The sequence below is a fragment of the Daphnia magna genome, linkage group LG3 (assembly GCF_020631705.1).
Source record: "Daphnia magna isolate NIES linkage group LG3, ASM2063170v1.1, whole genome shotgun sequence".
Classification (NCBI taxonomy): Eukaryota; Metazoa; Arthropoda; class Branchiopoda; order Diplostraca; family Daphniidae; genus Daphnia; species Daphnia magna.
In genome coordinates, this window is record NC_059184.1 from 10,301,931 (window position 1) to 10,324,767 (window position 22,837).

At 42.1% G+C, this 22,837-nt stretch overlaps 2 protein-coding genes across 2 annotated transcripts; both read left to right on the forward strand.

Moving 5' to 3' along the window:
• Positions 1 to 319: 319 nt before the first annotated feature.
• LOC123470377 lies at positions 320 to 1,867 on the forward strand. The gene has a single exon (XM_045170619.1). The coding sequence runs from the start codon at positions 478 to 480 to the stop codon at positions 1,555 to 1,557; it is 1,080 nt and encodes a 359-aa protein (XP_045026554.1). The 5' UTR covers positions 320 to 477; the 3' UTR covers positions 1,558 to 1,867.
• A 4,561-nt stretch (positions 1,868 to 6,428) lies between these two features.
• LOC123470664 lies at positions 6,429 to 8,188 on the forward strand. Its single transcript, XM_045171214.1, has 2 exons — positions 6,429 to 7,343; positions 7,593 to 8,188. Exons 1-2 carry the CDS (start codon positions 6,467 to 6,469, stop codon positions 8,186 to 8,188), a joined length of 1,473 nt encoding a protein of 490 aa, XP_045027149.1. The 5' UTR covers positions 6,429 to 6,466.
• The last annotated feature ends 14,649 nt before the right edge of the window (positions 8,189 to 22,837 follow it).

Here is a 22,837-nt window from a genome sequence, read left to right on the forward strand (position 1 = left end):
TCAGAATCAGAAGAAGATCTACCTGAAATAGACGAGGAAGATAAAGATCGGACAGAATTAAAGAAACCGAAAAGAAAGGCACGCAAAGTACATATTAAGGGACAGCCACCAACTCGGTGGAGTAGTCGTAACAAACATAAAGCTCAAGTGCATCAAGAAGAAGAGAGTAAGCAGACCCAAAAAACTACAGAAAGCAACGAAACAGAAGGAAGAGAAGAAAAAAATTCAATTAAAACAGAAGAGGAGAACGAAAGCGAGAATCCTAGTGATAGTGAGAATGAAGAAAAAGATAACGAAAATCTCGCGTCAAAAGAGGAGGAGGACGAAAAACCAGTCCGTCGACCAGGGAAAGAAAAAAGCGCAAAAGAAAAAGAAATAAAAACAGAGAGAAACAGGCCGATAGCCCCCAGCTATCACAAACAGTTAGACCAATCCATCCAGACAGGGAAGAAACCCTTGGTAGGGGAAACACCGAGAATGGATTATCAAAGTCACTACGATCACATGTATCGTTGCATGAAAGCGGGAGGGGCTTCAAAGGAAGAAGCGCACATGGGCGCCAAAGCCGCAGCAAAACAGATAGTGAAATCAATGAACGAAATTAAGGAAGAGCAAAAAGAAAAAACAAGCGAGAAATCTTGCCCAATAGATACAAGTCAAAGCTATTATTTAAGCCAAAAGCTATTGTTAAATCAACAACAACAGACGGTCTCCCTCTTGGCTCAAGTACCAGCCTTTAATGGATTAGGTTCGACGAAATTTGAGGACTGGATCAAACATTTTGATGCAGTAATGAATACTTCAGAGTTTGAAGAGGGAAGGAAAATAAAGTTGCTCTGCTCTAAACTTTTTGGTTCAGCGACCGACTGCGTAACGACTTTTCAGTTACGCTATCCAAAAGAGGCGCAGGAGTTCTCAAAAATAAAGCAATGCTTACAAGACCGGTATCATGGAGGAGATAGTAGAAAAATTTACTTGACCGAATACAACAATTGTATAGGAAACCCTGGAGAATCAATTAGGGATTACGCGTGTCGCATACAAAAACTTTTTTCATTTGCTTACCCAACAAGGGAGGGGAAATTGGTAGACCTCGAAATGAGAGAACAGCTGATAATGGACAAATTCTTGGGGGGACTTAAAAACAATCTTCGAGAACGAATGAGCTTTAAAGAATTTAAGAATCTAGATAGTTTGATAAAAGCAACGGAGAATTGTGCGGCCGTCTTAAATGAAGCTAAATTAGAAAGACGAAACGTAGAATTCATTAATGCTGTCGCATCAAATTCGAATGCATCTCCTTCAAGCGAAATTCAAGGAAAATTAGCAGAATCAGAAGTAACGCTAAAAAATAATCAGCAATTAATGAGTGAGTTACTGCTGAAAAACCAGGAAACGGCTAAATTATTGAATAAAGTCGTACAAGCACAGACCCAAACAAATTTCCGTTCCCAAACCGGTTTTCATCCCCAGCCCGCTTTTCAAGCCCAAGCTGGTTTCCCTACTCGATCCATGCCGCAATCCCAACTAACACAGAACTGCAATAGTCAATTTTAACAAAACCCTCAAAGATTTCAACAACAAAATAAAGAAGGTCAATTCGGACAAAAGCAACCATCCCAAAGTGACCGAAATAACCAAACCGGCTGGAATCAACCAGGTCCAAAATATTGTGCATATTGCAAAACCAATACGCATCTAACAGCGATGTGTAGTTGGGGCCCAGGGGGTCCTAGATGTTTTAAATGCAAACAGAATGGACATGTACAACGTGAATGCCCAGACCCACAACCAAAACCTAATCAAACATACGGCCCTCCACTGCAAAATAACTCAGGCCAATTGAACCCTTTTGAACAGGGAAACTAAAAACCACCTTTCGTAATGTTGGGAATAAAGGTGGACCTTGTCCGAAGCCCCGACAAAATGTTAATGAAGTCAGAGAAAGTAGAAAAAATAAAATACCCCAACTAAGACTACAAGTCGGTGACACACATTTTTTTGCCCTTTTGGATAGCGGTGCGGGTAGAAGCTTGATAAAAACGGAAATTTTGCAACGAATTGGAAATCAAATCAAAAACTATAGTACTGATGCCCCGGTAGAACTCTTTGGTGTGGACAACACTAGACTTAGAACAAGAGGGACAGTTACCCTCGAAATGAATGTATTAGGCGATGATCTTCTGCAGGATTTCATTGTCGTGGATAGAATCAACGAAGATTGTATCTTAGGTTTAGACGCTTTATATGAGCACAAATTTATTATAGATGGGAGCGAGAGAACAATATACCGTGTCAAAGAAGATACGGCCTCTTCGCCAGCCATAATCACAAGACAGAGGATCACGATCATGCCCTTTAGCGCCACTGTCGTTGAATCCGAAGGGGTTGGCGGAAAACTTCCTCTGAATATCACATGTTATTTAGGAAGAGGGCCGGGATTACACAGCGGGTTACGAGTGGACCCCTTCGTCTGCAGTGTTAACGATTTGACAGTTTTCTCCGTAGTTTTAATTAACGAAACCAACGAACCGATAACCATACCAAAATTCCAAGTAATTGGAAGAATAGAATTCGGAAGAACAGAAAAAGAGTGCATTAACTTTTGTGGGACAGAAGAACAATCCTCTATCGAATTAGATTTTAGTGAAAACTTACCTCCAGTAATGGCAGAAGCAGACCGAACTTCTTTGATTAAATTTTAAAAAAATAAATCTTCAATGTTCGCATCTAAAGCAGATGAATTAGGAAAAACAGGACTAGTTAAACACCACATTAACACGGAAGGACAAGGACCCATACGATTAAGACCCTATCGGATTCACAACAACAATAAAAAAGAATTAGAAAGTATTTTGCAAGAGTTATTAGTTAATAGAATAATAAAGCCGTCCGTGTCTCCATGGGCAGCACCCGTAGTTTTAGTAAAAAAGAAAAGTGGGGGGATTAGATTGTGCATAGATTACAGGAAACTAAACCAGATAACAAAAAAAGACTCGTTTCCGCTACCCAGAATTGATGATGTCCTCGACTTACTTCATGGACAGCAGTACTTCAGTACACTTGATTTAGCATCAGGCTATTGGCAAAATGAAATGGATGAGAGTTCCAAGGAAAAAACTGCTTTTATAGTTGATAATAATTTGTACGAGTGGAACCGACTGGCATTCGGATTGACGAATGCACCGGGGACATTTCAACGTTTAATGAACTTTGTGTTACGCTCAGTGATTGGCGAAATCTGTTTAGTCTATCTGGACGATATTATAGTTTTTTCGAAAAACAAGGAGAAACATCTCCATAACTTGGAAAGAATTTTCAATCTATTAAAAGAAGCTAATCTAAAACTTGGCCCCTCAAAATGTAAATTTATGTGTGAATCCGTGCAGTATTTGGGGCATGTAATTTCAGCAAGTGGAATCACCCCCGATCCAGAAAAAATTGAGCGACTAAAAAATTACGAAAGACCGAAAACCATAGTAGAAATACAATCATTCTTGGGACTTGCATCTTATTACAGGCGTTTTATAAAAAAATTTGCAGATATAGCCCACCCGTTAATTGAGCTTACAAAAAAAACAAAAAACAGAGTTAACAAAAAAGGAAAAAAAGTAACAGTAATAACGAAAGAAGAAAATAAAAACAGTAATTTTGAATGGGGGGAAGAGGAACAAAAAGCCTTTAAGACCCTTCGCGAATGTCTCATAACACCGCCTATTGTCGCATTCCCTGATTTTAACAAGGAATTTTTAATTTTCACGGATGCAAGTAACTATGGTATTGGAGCGGTCTTAAGCTAGATTCAGAATGACCAGGAAGTAGTCATTGCGTATTCCAGTAGACATCTAAACAATGCTGAGCGCAACTATTCAGCAATAGAGCATGAAGCACTTGCAATTGTTTATGGGATAAAAAGATATCGCCATTACATACAAGATGAAAGGTTTGAGATCGTAAGCGATCACAGACCACTACAATGGCTGGAATCTCACAAGGACGAGAATAGTAGGTTGGGACGGTGGTCGATTGCGTTATCAGCAGCAAAATACAAGATTAGATACAAACCTGGAAAAGAACATAGTAATGCTGATTTTTTCTCCCGTATTCGCGTTGTAGCAATCGAAGAACGTTCGGATTTTACAAAAAAATTGATAGAAGAGCAGAAGAAAGACGAGCTGTGCGCAAAGATTATAAACTATTTGAATGAAGGAACCCTATCAGAAATGGATGAATTAGAAAACCCTGATTGGGTGAAAGAATTAGGAACTTTTCGAATCGACAGCGGAGTACTGAGAAGGGATTTCTATCCTGCCTCAAAGAAAAGAAGAAAATATGTACAGGAGCAAACCGTTGTGCCCTATTCCCTGAGAAAGAGTGTAGTTAAAGAATACAATGATTCTCTGTTAGCGGGACATCTAGCGTTTCTACGCACATACTTTAAAGTTAGGGACAAATTCTATTGGCCAGAGATGTTAAAAGACATAAAAAATTATTGCAAATCGTGCGAAGTTTGTGCATTACAAAGACGCGTGGTAACCAGAGCGTTTCTGAATCCTCTTGAAATAGCGACGGTCCCATTTGAAGTTATAGGTATGGATTTTCTAGGGCCAATCAAACCCGAATCCTTGAACGGAAATAAATATGTATTGGTGATGACCGATGCTTTTTCAAAATGGACGGAGGTCGTAGCGTTGCCGAACCAGACGGCCGAAACGACTTGCCGATCCTTAATGGACAAGATTGTACTGTATCACGGCCCACCCAAAATTATCATTACTGATAGAGGCTCCAATTTTACCTCCCAACTGTTCAACAGTTTGTGTAGAGAATTGAAAAATAAACACAAGACTACGACAGCCTATCATCCGCAATCAAATGGTATGACAGAGCGCTTCAACAAAACCATAGTAGAAATGATTCGGAAATATATAGATGATGGTTATGAACATTGGGAAGAGGTATTGGGACCTATGGCGTCAGCGTATAGAAATTCAGTTCACTCATCCACAATGGAGAGCCCCTATTTTTTAATAATGGCAAAAGACCCAAATATGGTCGTCGATAGATTTTTAATCCCAGAAGCAGAATTGATCACTCCGCAAGATTATAAAAGTCAGACAATGAAACGACTAAGAGAGGGTTTCGCACTAGCAAGAAAAAATCTATTAGACGCCAGAGTAAGACAAAACATTCAATAAGACAAGAGGGCAAAAGAAAACAACTTTGAACTGGGAGACAGAGTACTGCTAGACGTAAGAGTGACTAAGATAGGCACGAGCAAAAAACTCAATCCGAGATATCAAGGTCCATATAGAATTTCCAAAGTCAACTCGAATGGAACGGTAGAAATACGTTCCTACAATGGCGCGAGAACTCAACTCACCCACGTAAATCGGTTAAAAGCATTAACCGAAAGTATGGTATGGCGTGATGAGGAATGTGTTGACTTTGACGATCTGAGAACGACCGAGTTACGAGCGATAAGACAGTCTGACGAATTGTCTAATGGTGACAAGTCAGACGAGGAACCGGAAGAAGAATCCGACGAAGACGAAGCAGAAAATTTGGATTTCGAGAGAGAAAATAGTCCAATTAAGACAAGCCCTAAAACAAGTCAACAACCAGGCACCTTTGGCTACGGTAACCCTTTTTTAGAAAATAAAGTTCCTAAGCATATCCGGCCGAACCTAGAACAAACTAGGGACGAAGAAGCTAACGTACAAAAAGAGAAAGACAAACCAGTACAACCAAACGGTACCCAACGAGAAAAAAGAACACGAGTCGCGACCCGTCTTCCCGATAAGTTTAAGGACTTTGATATGGAAGCATAAAAAATAATATTCTAAATTCTCTTTCAATACTTGCAGAGAGTATAAAAAAACAAACAAAGGTGACAGTCACCAGGCACAAGCTAAAATAGAAGAGGAAACCAAAACAGAGGGAAAGTCTGTTGGAGGACGAAGTCGTCATCTAAACGTTACAATATTTTGTGTTATAATTTTGCACGCCATAGCTGATTCGTGAACAACAAATCCATTGTGACCAATTTCGTTCAAATCGAACGAAGCGTGCGGGAGTTTTTCAGAAATTAAAAAAAAAAAAAAAAAAAAAATATTGAAGTTAGCGCTTAGGTACGATGAAGCCTTGACCCACTAGGAGTAGAAATCCTTAATTATTAATCCCATAATAAGCCACCATGTCTTATTATATTTTTCCTCTCACATAACAACCAATTTCATAATTTTTTTCTCTCTCTCCTTAGTTTATTTTTGGTAGTACTATTGACCTGCCTTCAAACAGCATTGGCGATGAACGCTACGATATGCGACTGTAGTCAGGCAAAAATGAAAGGATTCTTGAACTTCGGCGACGAAAATTGCCAGATTATAGAAGATCCATCCCCCCAAAAGCTGTTATATATTCCCTCTTGTCCCACTTACCAGAAGTTAAACGATTCCCGGGATATATGTGTAGCGTCTGGTATGCCCATCGTTCAGTTAACACAGATTTCTTTGGTTGGCATACACATGGTCAAAGCAAATGGCCAGCAGTAGCTACTCCAGAAATGTGCAGCCAAATGAAAGAATTCAGAAGATGCGGCGACTACGCAATGAATCCGGCGGGGCCACGAAAATTTACTTACGACCTGTATCCTAACATACAACCATTGTGGATGAGAACAATAACCCATAAGGTTCTGAACTGTAAAATTGAAGAAGTAGCTCTAGAAACGGAATGCGACAATTGCACAATCAATTCTCCGTTAGGAACACTTTCAGGCAGCTTGAACGGGACAGCAACCGTTAACTTCGTTACTTTAATCTGGAATAATTCATATAAAGAAAAGAAAGACTGCGAGCTTAAGTTAGTAAGAAGCGGAGAAGGACAGCTTTACAAAACAAATAATCCCGAGATCAAACGTTTACAGGATAAACACAGCCAAACAGACTTTCTCATCAACACAACAATGCTCGCTTACTGCGGAAAGCGGCAGTTACAAAGTGTAATGGAAATGGAAAAAATTTTAGTAGCAATTAACATGGCACCCCCAACAGGAGATTTTGAGAAATTCGATCCCAATGCGACGGTAGAGAACGAGAGGAAAACCAGCAGTAATACAACAAATGCACAGGTCAAACAGGTTGCCTCAACAATAAAAGCAGAAATTGAAGCCGCAGCCCATGTCCAATACACCAGAGACATAGCATTAGACTACGAGAATAGACTGGCAAGAGAAATTCGTCGGTTACAATGTGAAAACCGAAAAATGAACCATCACAGCGTAATCGTAAGCGCTCAGTACAATGGCTGGTTCGCAGCTACTCACATGCAACTCCCAAGATGTTCGAAATTAGTAGCTAACGGTGCCCAAGCTTCAATCTTGCAATGTAGGGAGCAAAATGTTACCTTCCAAACGGAATTTACGAAATGTGGCCCCCAACCACGTTATCTTAATTTTACAATAGCAGTCGAAGGTTGGGAACTCGTGCCCTTCACCGACTGCTATTGGTATTCAAATTTTGTAAATTTTAACGGGAAAACTCACGCCTACAAAAATGGGGAATGGATTCCAGTATTTGCCAACATCCAAGTTCAAGGGAGAAAACTAATTGAAACGGAGAAATTCGAAGCCGACAACCCTTTAGCAACCCTTCTGCAAATGCATCCAGCAGTTCAAAATAGCTCTTTGAGTCATGCGTCGGTGATGGCTGAGATCCTTGCCACCATTCACGAACATCATTCAGAGGACAACACAAAAGAACTTCTCACTTCCAATGTCTTAATTCACCATAGCGATGCCCCCCACGTAGATTTTGTAGCAAAAATGGGAGGGTGGATAAAAAATTTTGGAGCCATTTCAGGCTTCGTGATGATTTCAGTATTCGCCGTTAGATTTTGTGGTATCGGATCCCTCCTACTCAAAGCCTTCCCAATTATGTCAAAAATATTCCAACTAAACTGCTTCAGCAAAACACCAGCAGCAATTACTGCAACAGCCACACCACCGCCGATTCAAATCATTATGTCTCCTACCAGCAGTTCATATTCAACCAAATCCACAGCCTCGAAACGATCAACAGAGCCCCCACGCAGAAAGAAGAGGCAGCGAAACCGCCAACGCCCTAATCAACCTAAAACCGAATCCTTCCTCCAAGAAAATCAAGCCAACCCCCCCAGACGAGCTTGATGACTTACAATAATAAATACAATAATTGCGCCGCTGTGTACCTATAATCAATGTGCTCCAATTTGTTTACTTTCCTTAAAACCCTCTTCTAGACTCAATAGCATAATTTCTGGTGTCGGATTGTCCACTTTTCAAACCATGTTCCATTTTTTCGTCTCCTAAGTAGAAACGGGTCGTCAAAGGAAGTTACAAGGGAGAATGTAAAAGAAATCAAACGTATACGCACCCCCCAAAAAACCAAAACAAAACCAAAAAAGCACTGTAATAATACTCACGAAGGATATGCCGGCTGAATGGTTCAACTCGGGAGCACGACAAATAGACGAAGTCTAATCCAGGAAACTGAAACGTCGTACCCGTGTCATCAGCGTAGGATTCACACATCATTCGATGAAATTAAAATACAGAAGCTGGGACTGATTGTTGCGGGACGCAACAAAAGAGGAGGGGGGGGGGTGATGTAAAGAATCGATATCTTAACTTACAAAGAACCTTGAGAGTTCAACTTCTCAGGATAACACTTGTTATTGTCACAAAACAATACAGGAAGTTAACTCGAGAAAGACCCCTACTCGTGACCCTTAATCAGATTGCCCATCTAGCTAGTCTAGAATATTCCCCTACTTGGCACTAGGGCAAGGTTACCGCTTTCTTTAGTTGACCGTTGCGGAAAAAGCCCCCTTGTTCTCGAACAAAGAAGAAGGTCAAGTTGACCGTTGGAAAGGACGCTACCACGACCCCACGCCAACCAAGGAAAAATGCTTCCTCAAAACCTAATACATAGAACTAGATTTAGCTTGCCCCTTGAGTCTTCTGTTAACTTTCTCGCTAGTTGTGCCGATCTGTCCCGACCTGTTCCAGCCTTACAAATACAATGCGGTAAAGTCAAAGATTCTTTATTATTTTAAATTCTTGTGTTAGTTTGCACGCTCCACGCGCGTGTAAACCATTACAGTTATTTTAGAGTGGGAAACTCAGAAATAAGTTGTGATAACTTACATAAAGATTAATAGCCTTAAATGCAAAAAATTAAAAAAAATATACATAATTCAGGCAAACATTTCACAGGTGAACATCGTATAAAGTGAAACACTTAAAATTTGCCAAATTTTGGCCTCTAATGCATACCACTGTTCACCATAAGTCATATCTAGTAAAAATTGGACTTACAATTCCCTGACATTTTGACAGGCCATGTACTCTATACATATGCATGTATAATGCCTATGCCGACATGCCCCATGTTGCAATGTATCAACTTGCCCCAACCCGGGGTTTATTCAAATAAAAATTTTTATTACTCCTTTATAATTGATTAAAACAAATCCATTGTTTCAGTTCGATAGAGGACACAATTTTTTTAAAAACTAATATTTTTTAAAAATTATATGCATACCAAGAAAAGATAAAATTGATGAATACCAAGCACGCAACTATTGTGGATTTGACGCAAAAAATTTCGTTATTTTCTATTTCCTAAACTATTTGGGATAAATTTATAAAACTTTGCACAAATGTGCGCACGATAAACATCTTTGACTATGAATTATTTCAATAAAACTTCTTTCACACAATTCGTCTAAATTAAGAATTGCAAACTTGCCCTCCTGCCAACTAGCCCCACTCTCCCCTACACTGTCATTGGTATCAATAACTATTTTTCAGAAAAAATCTTATATTTCTATCGTGTACTTAATGTAACAGTTTCTCTGGGTTATGAGATATTTGAGAACATCACTGGGTTATTTGAGCACAGACAGCACACGACAGCATACAACAAAAGTCACTAATGCAAATTACTAAACAAGACTGCCCTCTCGCCTTCAGTCTGGCCACTGACTGGCCAATTACGTTGGTGTTCTGAACCGGAATTTTACATGAAATGTTGAGTATACCAAAACTTAGTTTGTTGAGAACATCTTTGTAGTTCTCGAGTTATGTCACAATTCAGTTGTCTAAATGACGAAAAAGGACTTGGTATGAATGGATAACCGGTTTCCATCAAACTCGGAAAACAAATGCCTCGTTTTCCGCAAGGGAGGTAAAAGAAAATAGAGGGAGGGGACGCCGATTAAAGGAGTAAAGAGATTAGAACCCTTTCGTTTAGTAACGTCCCTTTTTTTCGAGCGGATGGATTGAAAACTACATGGACTTTTCCGGGTTGGTTTGGGTTTCTAACGCCATTGAGTCGAGTATATTCATAGAGCGCAAAAACTTCAAACACCTTTCTGTCAAAAATTTTTTTGATTATGTAAATTCTTTTAATTGCTTTACAGAAATGAGTAGCTCCCATTAAGGGCTATCCATTTATAAAAAATTTATTTATTTTGGAGTTATAGATTACCCGTAAAAAATTATTTACATTACATGATTTATTAAAAGGTTGGGAGACCTCCTAAACCGCATCGACCGACCCGATAAGTAGCGAATCGGCTTAGTACTCCAATAAGTAATTTTGTACGCCATTTTTTAAAAGAAATTTTAAAGAAGATTTTATCGAAACATAACCATTTCTATAATTATATCAAATTTTGGACTTTTAGTTTCCCGTTTATAATGAATTTCCCGGTTAAAGGGAATGACCTATGGGCACTTGGGTGAGACAGGTAGATTTAACAGTAAATTTAATAAAAACACACCGATTCGTATAATAATTAAATTCCATTCTATAAAATTAAAAAAAGATTTTAAATAGGTAGAAACATTGTATTTGTGTAAACAAAATAATAACAAACAACAAAATAAATAAAAGAAGAAAAGAATGAAACTGCATCCCTGAAGAAAGCCCTGTGGAAAATGTGCACGAAAAACGCATCGCGCCTTATGGAAAAGTCATCGCGCCTTATAGGAAAGTCATCGTGCCGTGCAGAAAAGTGCATCGCGCTGTTGGCTGCCATCGCTCAGAATCATCACGAAGCGTTTCTGAGGGCCGTCGCGATGATCGATATCTAGTTGCATTTCCGTTATCTACACTGGGGCAAAAGAACTTGGTATAGATTTATGACTGGTTGCCAATTTGTTCGGAAAACAAGTGCATCGTTTCTCGCAAGGGAGGTTAAAGGAGAATGAGGGATGGGAAAAGCTCTGAAACACATCATATTGCCAAACAATAAAAAAAATCATTGCACACAGTTGGGGACGGGCGTCACCTGACATGCGGCGGTACATGTGGCGGCAAGCATCAAAGTTCATTGACACCACACTTTTGGATCGCATAGCATTCTGCGCTAAGCGACAAAGTACATTGGCGTTACACTATTAATATGAAGTTTGTCCTCGAATTAAATATATAATTTATTTTTATGTGTACATTATTCTCCAAAATCAACTATGATTAAGAATTTTTAAATCGATGTTACTCTAAATTTACTTCTAAATCTTGTTACTAGAACGTTTTAAAAATATATTTTAAGTAATTCTAATTTTTTGAATGATTATGCTACATGACGGAATTAAAAATGATTTATAATTGCTTAATCACCCTAACTCAAAAGCCTTTTTAAAAAACAGTTCAATAAACATTTTTTCCAGAAAATATTGTCACGTTCATTGTAATTATGGACCCGGATATCTATCGGTCATGAGATGTCCGGCGTTAGGCTATTCAACCCTTCCCTGATGAAATCAATACCAGTATGGTTTCCTAGTTGTTCCCAGTGTAGTTGTATTTGTATTAGTGTGTGAATGTCGTTAATAAACGTCTCTCCTTAAAAGTATCTATGTCGATCTCATTTATACTAGGGTGTAACGTGCATGCAGAATAATGCAGAATTTGTGGTGAGTCCTTTTGTTATTTCATACTTGTCTCTTAAGTTTATATAGGGGCTTCCGAGAGTCGTCGACCCAACTGTTCTCCGTGCCTAAACCGTGTAACAAGCGAGAAGAGTGATACAGCAGCTGGACGCCTGAAAAGATCCTTAGGAAGGGGGAGACCTAGTAGTACTTAATGAAGCATAGGAGACGGTTAGTTCACCATTGTAAGGCGCAAGGTTGCCGTCGTTAGCAATCGGGAGAACGTTATCGGTTAGACGAAGAGTCTTTCGTCGGGAAGTGTTAGGATACCATGGTGGGTGATCGGAAGATCTTAATTGAGACGAAAATTTGTTAATCGAGAGGTGGCAGGTTGCCATTGTTAGCGATCAAGAGATCGTAGATAGAAAAAACATTGTTCGTCGGGAAATGGAAGGTTACCGTGGTAGGCGATCGGAAGATCGTGATTGAGAAGAAGAGTCGTTTGTCGGGAGACGGTCTGTACGACCATTGGTGGGATTGTAGTACCGTAATCAGAATGCAGTAAATGAGTGTAGATGCTGCACGTATGGAACGGTAAGCTTGGGTTTGGGCGATGTTCAAATCCTACTTTTATCAAACTTCTCCTTTGCTAGATTGTAAATATTAAGCTAATGCTACTGATTAGTGTTGTGGGGCACCGGCAGCGGCTTCAAATTAAACTTGTGGAAGCTATGAAATCACAGGCTTGTCGTTTAGTTTACGAGTATCAAGGCATTGAAATTAGTTTCCATAGTTTTGGATCGAAGTCCATATTTTAGTAGTCCATTTTGGACTGTCCAAGTCCGTAGTTTAGTAACACCCGCATTTGAAAATTGTTCGAACGAGCGAAGCCAATTGGAGTTGTATTAAGATGGAAGTGAAGACATTAACTGTTGTGTTGACCACATTTATTTTAGCATTTGTCAGCAAACAAAAAGAGAGTTTACGTAAGTGTAACGCCCCCTCATTAGCTTCGGGCCTTTTTTATAGGAATTCCGGTTTTTTTTTTTTTTTTTTTAGTACATTCCTCCGTTTCTGTGGCTAGAACGATTCCTGTTTCCTCGATAGTTCCGAAATCCTCCTCCTTGTTTGTTACTGTAAAAACAAAACGAAAGGAGCATTAAAATTCGAAGTTGATTGAGGGTGGGATGGTGGGAATAGAAGACAGTTAATGTCTTCACTTCCATCTTAATACAATTCCAATTGTCCATCACGAGCTTCGCTCGTTCGAACAATTTTCAATTGTATTAAAATGAGTTCGACATTAACTGTTGTGATTTCAGAGCACCGTAAACAATATTTTCCCAATGACAACGAGTAGTGTAAGATGAAGATGAAGGTCTAAGATTCATCAGCGGAATCAGCTTCTTGGTCCAATATTGCCCTGCCGGTAGCATTAGAGTCTCCCGCTATATCCCGGCGATAAAATTTGGCGAAGGTGGATTCGTTGGCCCACTGGCCCTGTTTAAGGATAGAATTGATGGGAATTCCTTTCGAAGCCGCCTTCGACGCAGCGGCGCCGCGGGATGAATGGGCATTGAAAATTGTGGTGTCGATGCCCGCTTCCTGTAGCTGGATCTTAATCCACGGCGCTATGGTGGAACTACTTACTGCTCGGAATGGTTTGTTGGTGCTAATAAAGAGATTATCTGCGTTAGATGTGTCACGTATGTGGCCCGTAGACGAGATATAAGCTTTTAGGCACGCTACTGGACAAATTGTCTGGTTTCTTGGCCAGGCCGGAACCGTAATCTTAGTTAAAGGGCCAGCGTGTTGAGTTTTCCTTGGCTTCCCCAACAGGAAGGATGCTTCTGTATCTGAGGTGATTATGGAGCTAGCCTGGATGGAGGCGATATCCGTGCAGCGGAGAAGAGTAGTGATGGCCAATAGAGTTACTACCTTACGGGAGATTTGGATTCTAGACAAAGTCGTCGTGCCAAAATATGCGCCGGATCCCATGTGTTAGCGTATCTTGGGGCAGGTGGGCGAGCATTGTATATACCCTTCAGGAGCTTTGTTACCAATGGATGTTTGCCGATTTCCGACGGCCCCAATGGACCAAAGCCGAGTGTTGAGGACAACATGGAACGTAGTATGTTGATGGTACTGTAACTCTTACCCATATTGAAGGCTTCCGTCAGGAACTTTAGGATGGGAATTACGCTAACCGACAAGGGATCAACACCCCCTCGATCGCACCAACTGTGCCATAGGTTCCAGGCGGACTGGTATGCAGCGAGTGTATTTTTTCTAGATGCTGAAAGCAGGAGGTCTGCAACGTCGTTCGGAATGCCCTGGGCTCTGAGACAATTCCCGAGAATTTCCAGGCGATTAGCCGAATGGTTCCGCTCTGCGTAAGGGGGTGACACTGGCCCAACGGCGAGGTCAGAAGGTTCGGCTTGGGATGAAGGACTAGCGGGATTTCTGTCACCAGTTCCATTAGTGTCGGGAACCAAGCTTGGCTTGGCCAGAATGGCGTTATGAGGACTAGAGATGCTTGATCCTTGAACAGCTTCAGTAGGCAGTTCGGAATAAGGTTGAACGGCAGGAAGGCGTATGCGTGAAGGCTTTTCCAATTCCTTGAGAATGCGTCCGTCCATTGCGCTTTCGGTTGAGGGAACCAGCTGACGAAAGACTCTAGTTGGGAGTTCCACTCGCTTGCGAATAGGTCGATCTCCGACCGCCAGGTCGACTGAATCTGTTTGAATGTTAGCCGATCCAGCTTCCAGTCTCCTGCTGTTAGAGACCTTCTGGATTCTGCATCTGCTAGTATGTTATAGACGCCGGGTAAGAACACGGCATGTAAATCCATGTCTCTGCTTTCGCACCAGGCGGAAATTCTGAGAGCAACTGCACATAAAAGAGAGGATCGGCTGCCGCCCAGCTTGTTGATGTAACTAACAGCTGTTGTATTGTCGATATTTAGCTCGACCGTTGAGCCGAAGTTGGTTGCTGTAAAGCACTCTAATCCTTTTAGAGCAGCGAGGAGCTCTAGCTGGTTGATGTGATAGTTAGATTCCGCGCGTGACCAGGGCCCCCCTGTTCTGATACCTTGGCATACGGCTCCCCATCCCGAAAGAGATGCATCAGTGTAAATAGATATGTCTGTGGCTGACATAATGATGGCCTTCCTCTCCTCAAATTTTGCGTCGTTGATCCACCATGACAGGTCGCTTTCGGTGTTTGGCGTGATAGTGACCGAAGCTTGAAAGTTAACTTCTGTCGATTTCAAACCTTCTATATACAAGGATTGGAGTGATCTGAAGTGTGCCTGTGCGTAGCGAACCGCTGCCGTGGCCCAGCTTAAGTTACCGAGCAACGATGCTAAATCTCGGAGTGGCAACTTGCGCCGCACTAAAGGATTTTTGCACAGTTTTCGGATGTCGGCCACTGTTTTGCCAGTCAATGCAAAGGTCATAGGCAATGTAGGAATGGTCAAGCCGATGTATTCTAGTGTTTGGGTTGGTTCTTTAATAGAGTTCTCTGTATTAATCACGAAACCCAAGGATTCAAGGAGAGAAACCACTATCTGCACGTCTAGTCTTGCTCCCAGTTCAGAGGAGTGGGCCACCAAAAAGTCGTCGAGATATATTACAATGCGAATACCTTTGCTTTTAAGGAAAGCGACAACTGGGCGAAGGATCTTTGTAAATGCCCAAGGCGCCGAGGAGAGTCCAAAAGGAAGGCAAGTAAACTCATAGGTAACCCCACCCCAAATAAAACGAAGAAATTTCCTATGCGCTTTTGTTATGGGAATTGTCAAGTAGGCGTCTTTTAAGTCAATTTTTGTTAACCAATCCCCCTCCCTTATTGTCTGCCTTACAGTCTGGATATTTTCCATTTTGAAGTGGTAGCTTTTAACAAAGTAATTTAGTTTCTTTAGGTTGATAATTGGCCGAAATCCCCCTGACTTTTTTGGTATCAGAAATATTCCGCTCACGAACCCTGGGCCAGCCGCCTTTACTATAGCCCCTTTTTGTAACAAGGAAAGCACCTCTTGTTCGCACAACTGTTTTTGGAGAGAACCTATTACTGCGTTTGATGGAATGGAATGTTGAACGGGTTCCGAGAGGAACTCTAAGGAAAAACCTAACGTAACTGTTTTCAGGATCCATGGATCTTTGGTGATTCGATTCCAAGCCGACGCGAAACGAGCAACACGACCCCCAAAAGCGTGAGATAAAACTAGATCAAAACGATCATACCGCCCGTTGAAGTTGTTGGAGTAGGCTGTTTGACTTTGCTGTTGGTGGTGGCTAGAAGAAGTACCCGGGCGTTCATCCAAACCCCGAGGATGAGAGCGGGCTGGTACGATTTCTGCTGGGCGAATGTCATTGTTGGGAATATATCTCGTTCCCAACATCCGACAACACGAACTGGAAGACGGACACGACTTCCATTACGTTTTATTGAATATGATTTGGGTGGCCCTCGCTAGGAGGCCACCATGTTACAATTTATTTTGTGTAGCCCCGCCCCTCGGCCTACCGGCCGGAAAATGTACAGGGCAAGGGGCAATCAGTTACAAAATATACCTCACACCGTCAAGACAGCAGCCAGTGCTCCCGTGTGTTCTTATTTCATCATCACATTTTCCTCTTTACTAAGGTAAGTTCAGTCACGGGCTGAACAATATCCTACATGGTCCTTCGAACCGGAGACTAATATCCTACATGGTCCTTCGAACTAGTTAAGTAATTTAAATTTACTAAGAAATTTCGCTGTCAGTAGACTGTGGGGAGACGTAACTCACCCCTAAAATTTTTTCTTTCTTTTCTTATTCGGTGAACACCACGTGTTAGCCGCAGGGCAAATTTTTACCTTTTTCATTTTTTGCTACGTACGTCGTAGTAACTGCGACAGTAGACGGGTAAATAATTGTCTTGTAAAAAAAAAAAAAATTTTTCTTTTCTCTTTTTTTTCTCCACCGCGTGGTCAGTGGCGGCCATTACGGTTGGCTCAACCTAGCTCAAGCTAGGAATCTTTGGAGAGACCTCCACGAAGGTTACCTCCCCGTAAAATATTTTTTTTTTTGTTGAAACACTTTAATTCTTTTTTCTTTTTTTCTCGTTTGCTACTTTTTTTTCTCTTCCCTATTTCGAGCCAAAGAGTTTGAGTTTTTTTTTGCCTCTCACTCACGTGGTCGGTGGCGGCCATATTGGATTGAATTTCTTTACTCTTCCTTTTCAAAAAATTTTTTTTTTCTTCTTCTTTGTTTTGTTGGAGGTTAGGCCTCCCATAAATTTTCCCTTTCTTTTTCTCGTGGTCACTCTCCGCTGTAGCGGAGCACCTCGGGTCTCCAAGACATTTTCAAAAATTAGAGACTTAAACAAAAGGAAGAGAAGAAGGAAGAGAAAGACAAAGGAGAGGAGGGAAAAGAAGAGAAAAAGAAAGAAGGAGAAAAAATAGCAATAGAAGAAGAAGAAGACATCATAATCCTTGAAGTTGACCCTGACGATCTAATCGATCTCTACCACGAATTGTGATTGTTCTTCTGTAATAAACATAAAACTAAAAATCCATTGTTGCCATTTCCTTTTCTTTTTTCTAAACTGGAGAGTAATTTAATAATTACACTCCCTAAACGAAAAAACTTTCTCACATATTTAGAAATTAGGCAACGCCAATCTCTATTTATTTAAATTTCGAGGCAGCAAACGCCATCTGGCGCCCAAAATAGCAAACTTTTTTCCTTTTTTAAATTCTCAAACATTTTCTTCAGAACTGAACGTCTTACGCCATCTAGCGCTCAGATTCGAAACTCTCCTTTTTTTGTTGGTGATCTCAAAATCAAAATTATTTTTTCTCTTTCAAAGAAACGAACGTCTACGCCACATAGCGTTCAAAATTACAACTTCTTTTGTACACTTCAGAAATTGTGATTTTTTCTTTTTATATTGAAGTAGTACGCCACTAATTATTATATTCTTTCCAAGAATTCCAAAATTTTCATTTATTTCATTAAAAAAATTGCAAATTAATGCCACCTAGCCTTTAGAAATAACGCTATGGTGGATCCCCTTTTTTAAAACTTATGATTTCTTCGCCACTCTTGAAACCTTGCTTTGAATTCTTTATGCCATTGGAGGAGCCAAATTTTTTTTGCACTCCGCTTAATGTCCAATAATCTTAGATCGTGCTAAGCCATTGTCCAAACCTCGTGACACCTGTATAACTGACAACAAAGTCGGTACAGTGCTCTAAGTTACCGAAAGCTAACTAAGAGCCAAATTTATTCGCCATATCTCACAGTCGCCTGATAAAGGAAGGAAGAACATCCCAAGCCAGTGGAGTTTAAAAAATACGCCCACTGTTTGGAGTACAGCGAAACGCTACTCCCTTCCATTACTCGCAACTGGTGGCAACACGAAAGCTAAAAGCTTTCAACTCAATTTTTCGCCCACTTCTTTAAGGGAAATCCAGAAGTCGGACCCAGCTGTTACTACTAAGAATCAAGCAACGGAAAAGGTCGGAAAAACCCGACATCAACTGAAGAAATTTCGGTGATAGGAGCAGGAAAATCCAAGCCTCCCTTTTCTCTTTTTGCCTTAGTTCGTTCCAGCAACCAAAATAAAAATGTCACGAGGGGCATCGGCAACACGGGCAGGCCTGAAAGGCCACCTTACTAGGACGATGGACAAAATCAAGCAGTACAAAAACCTCTCCATGACGGCAGAACTGGATAACGACCTTGCAACGGAAACCGAACTCCTCAAGCAACGTTACCAGAAATTCATCAAGGCAAGCGACCAAGTTAGATGGAACTTACAATCCACTAACGCCACCGAGGAGCAAATCGAACAAGATTACTCCGCAGTGGCAGAAGTCGAAGAAGACATGAGTGCTGTACTCGCTCTAGCCAAAAACAAACGCGAGGAGTACAAACGTCAACTGGACGCTGAGTTCCAAGACCAGCAAAGAAAAGACGAGCGAAAACGGGAAGAAGACAGAAGCAAGGTGCTGCATGATTTGCTCCCACAACAACAGCAAGCCTTTGCAGCACAAGTCCTTCAACAACAACAGGCCTACGCGCAACAAATTCAGCAGCTGATAGCTCAAAACCAAGCTACGGCACAAATTGCAGCCGCAGCCGCTCTGCTCCAATAGCAGCCGCTCCTGCTCCAGTAGCAGCCATACCTGCACCACAATCAACACGCCTTCCCCAAAGGCAAATCAAACATTTTAAAGGAGATATCCTTGAGTGGACGTCATTCTGGGAGAGCTTTAACGCCTCCATCCACTCGTCCACAATGTCGGACGTCCAAAAATTCGACTATCTCAAAGAATATCTCAAGGGGGAAGCATACTTGTGCGTGGAAAACTTGGAACTGACTGCAGCAAACTACAACATCGCCATTGCTGAATTGAAAAGGGTCTATGCCAAACCAAAGGCCCTCATTCAAACCCATCTATGCAAATTTGATAACCTGGCTCCTGTTAAGTCTATGACAGACGTATCGGCTCTTCGAAGACTTCAGCTCACCGTCCAATCGCACATAAATGCCTTGGAGACACTCGGGGTACAAAAAGACACCTTTGGAGGACTCCTTGGCACAAAATTAATGAAATTGCTTCCTGCAGAATTGCAGAAAGAATGGTCGAGTTCCGATGCAAACGACATCACCGACATCACAGCCCTGCTGAATTTCATCAGGGATCAAGTCGACGCTGCTGAAAGGTACAGCCGATGGAAATCGGAAACGGTTAAAACTCCACAGCAGACGACAACAACCACACCGGCGAAACAGCCACCAGCTGCTACAGCCTCTCAACTGGCGATTGGAGCTAGATCCCAACTAGCTCCACAAACCAGAAAATATTTAAAACAAAGCACACAGCCATCAAATACACCACCAGGACGACAAGACAACTTCATCGTCCGACAATGCACAAGACCGTGCATTTTCTGTGGGGAAATACACTACCCCACGGTTTGTCCAGTAAACCTCAAGGACAAAAAGGCCATAATCGCCAGGCAGAAAAGGTGCGTCAGATGTTTCAGCCCTAATCACGAAACTTCAAACTGCCCCACCAACTACTTATGCAAACACTGCCAGGCGACACACCACACCGCCCTCTGTGACAAAAAGGTGACAAGATTTGCACACACTGGAAACAATGCCCCAACGAACGTCATGGCATCTGTCTCCAGTGCAAACACCTACGGCGATCTCGTGGTGAAAACGGCAACAGTGATGGTGGTAGGCCCCAATGGTAAAGAAACCAGGGCAATATTATTTATTGATGATGGCAGCCATAGATCCTGGGTCACCAGATCTATTTCGAAATCGCTGAATTTGAAGATAGTGGCTGTGGAAAATATCGGGACGAGAGTCTTCAAACAAAGGAAACCTAATCCAGTAGAGCAAATCAACGCAGTGGAATTGGCAGTTCGGGGCACCTGGAAAGGAGCCCCACTCGTCAAAATAACAGCCCTGGAAACGGACAACATCGGAGACACTGGACCCTACTCCCACACGGCATTCGCAAGACACCTGTGGTTGGAAGACGAAAAGATGGCTGACGACAGGTTTGAAACCAACAGCCAAGAAAAAGAAGTCGGAATTTTAATCGGAGTCGACCAAATGTTTGAGATCATTCCTAACGAACCGGCTATCCAAAGTCCGTGCGGCCTTAGAGCATACAACACAAAACTAGGTCGCATGATAGCTGGACCTTCGAAGGAAAAAAGATCGAAAAAAGAAAAGGCAATAATCCAGCAAATGCTACAATGCAGTAGCTTTTCCAATCATCAGACAGTATCATCGTACGCAGCCAGATGTCTCGATTCAGAATTTTATTTTACGAATCCCTCCGAAGATATGGACGTAATGGGAGCCGGCAAGGAGGCCAAAGAATTTTCGCCCGCCCAGCCGAGGCCTATGGAAGAAATTTCCAGCCAGGAGCTCAACCATACCTCCAAAAACAAAAAGGAAAAACGGAAAATCGTAAAAGAAGAATTGAAGCGGCAAACGGACTTTGACTTATCTCTGTTCTGGAAGCTGGAACACTTTGCCATTCTAGACGATTGTGATGCAGTGGAGCCAGACGATGCTCTCAGCTCCTTTGGCGACAAAATCACCCGTCAAAAAGATGGGCGATACTGCACCCCAATCCCGTGGAAAACGGACAAATGGAGGCTAGAAAAAAATTTCCTGATGGCAAAAGGAAGACTGGAGAGTCTGTTGAAAAGACTCAAAAGAACACCAGAGCTTCTATCAGCCTACCATAAGGAAATAGACCAGCTTCGCGTCCAAAAATTCGTAGAGGAGGCAGACCAAAATTACGAAGGACTCCACACTTATCTGCCACACCATCCTGTCATCCGACAGGACAAAAAATCCACGAAGATTCGACCGGTATTCGACGGGGCGGCAAAATCAAAGTATGGCCCAAGCCTCAACGATGTCTTAGAAACCGGCCCGAACCTAAATCCCGATCTGCTAGCCGTTTTAATCCGATTCCGTTTGAACAAAATCGCATGGATAGCAGACATCGAAAAAGCTTTCTTAAACATCGCCCTGCATCCTGAAGACGCCGAAGCTATCAGATTCCTGTGGATCACGGAGCCAGAGACGCCAAATTCGCCTCTAGTGGCATACAAGTGGAAACGAGTCCCATTTGGGCTCAGCTCCAGCCCATTTTTGCTGCGAGCTACCCTAAACAAGCACCTAGACGGCATGGAATCAATCTACTCCACCACAGTAAGACAGCTCAAGGAGCAAATTTATGTTGACGACTACCTTGGAGGCGCCGACAACATCTCCACAGCCAAAATCAGGATACAGGAGACAAAATCCTTCTTCCAGGAGGCAAAACTCAACATGCGAAGTTGGGTCACCAACGTTAAAACAGTTCGCAAATTTCTCAGTGAAAAGGGGCTCATCAACCCCATAGTGAAGATTTTTACTCAGAAACTGGAAGAAGGTCAGCCTAAGGTCCTAGGGATTCGATGGGATACCGAATCCGACACCTTCCAATTCGATCCCGCACCTATCATCGAAGCTGCGACGGAATTGGGAGAACTAGTGACCAAAAGAAATATTTTAAGAATATCGGCAAGAGTATTCGATCCCATTGGGTTTCTAGCACCCACAACGCTCCTGCTGAAAATAATCTACCAGAAACTTTGGGAAGCCGAAATTGACTGGGATGTGGAAGCGCCTCCTGAAATACGGAAGACATGGATAGCAGCCATGACTGGGTTGAACGAGTTTGCCAACTTAAAAATCCCACGTTGGATAGGCTACTCGAAAAGGGTCATACAAAATGCAGAAATTCATGTCTTCGGCGACGCATCCGAGGCCGCTTATGGAGCCGTTGCCTACGCAAGGCTACAAAGCAAAAACGGCGACACAGTAATCCATTTTCTTGCTAGCAAGACAAAAGTGGCGCCTCTCCCAAAGAAAAAGGTCACCTTACCAAGATTGGAGCTTTTAAGCTCACTTTTGGCGGCATGATTGGGAGAAAAACTCAAGAACTTTCTCCACATCGAATCGTGGCGAACTATATTCTGGGCTGACTCTCTAGTGGCACTTGGCTGGATCCGAGGAGACACCAACAGGTGGAAACCATTCGTCAGGAACCAAGTCGATGCTATTAAGAAACTTTCTGGCCCAAATTGGTGGCGGCACTGTCCAGGCGTCCAAAATCCTGCGGATCTCGCCTCGCGGGGAGCGCCAGCCGTAACGCTGGTACACTCCGAGCTATGGTGGAACGGACCATCATGGCTGAAAGAAGACGAAACCAAATGGCCGGATTCAACGCCCGAGGTAGAAGAACCCAGTATCCATGAAAGAATCGAAGCGGAAGCAAAATCAAAAACCGTCACCATGTCGGTAGCTTCCGTGGAGCCAGCCACTCCAGTGGAATGGCACC

Excerpts from the sequence above, each read along its gene's own strand:
- LOC123470377 (XM_045170619.1), top strand. The coding sequence starts at position 478 with ATGGATTATCAAAGTCACTACGATCACATGTATCGTTGCATGAAAGCG.
- LOC123470664 (XM_045171214.1), top strand. The coding sequence starts at position 6,467 with ATGTGTAGCGTCTGGTATGCCCATCGTTCAGTTAACACAGATTTCTTT. Across the intron at positions 7,344-7,592 it reads TCACATGCAACTCCCAAGAT|TTCAAGGGAGAAAACTAATT; the intron begins GTTCGAAATTAG and ends CCAACATCCAAG.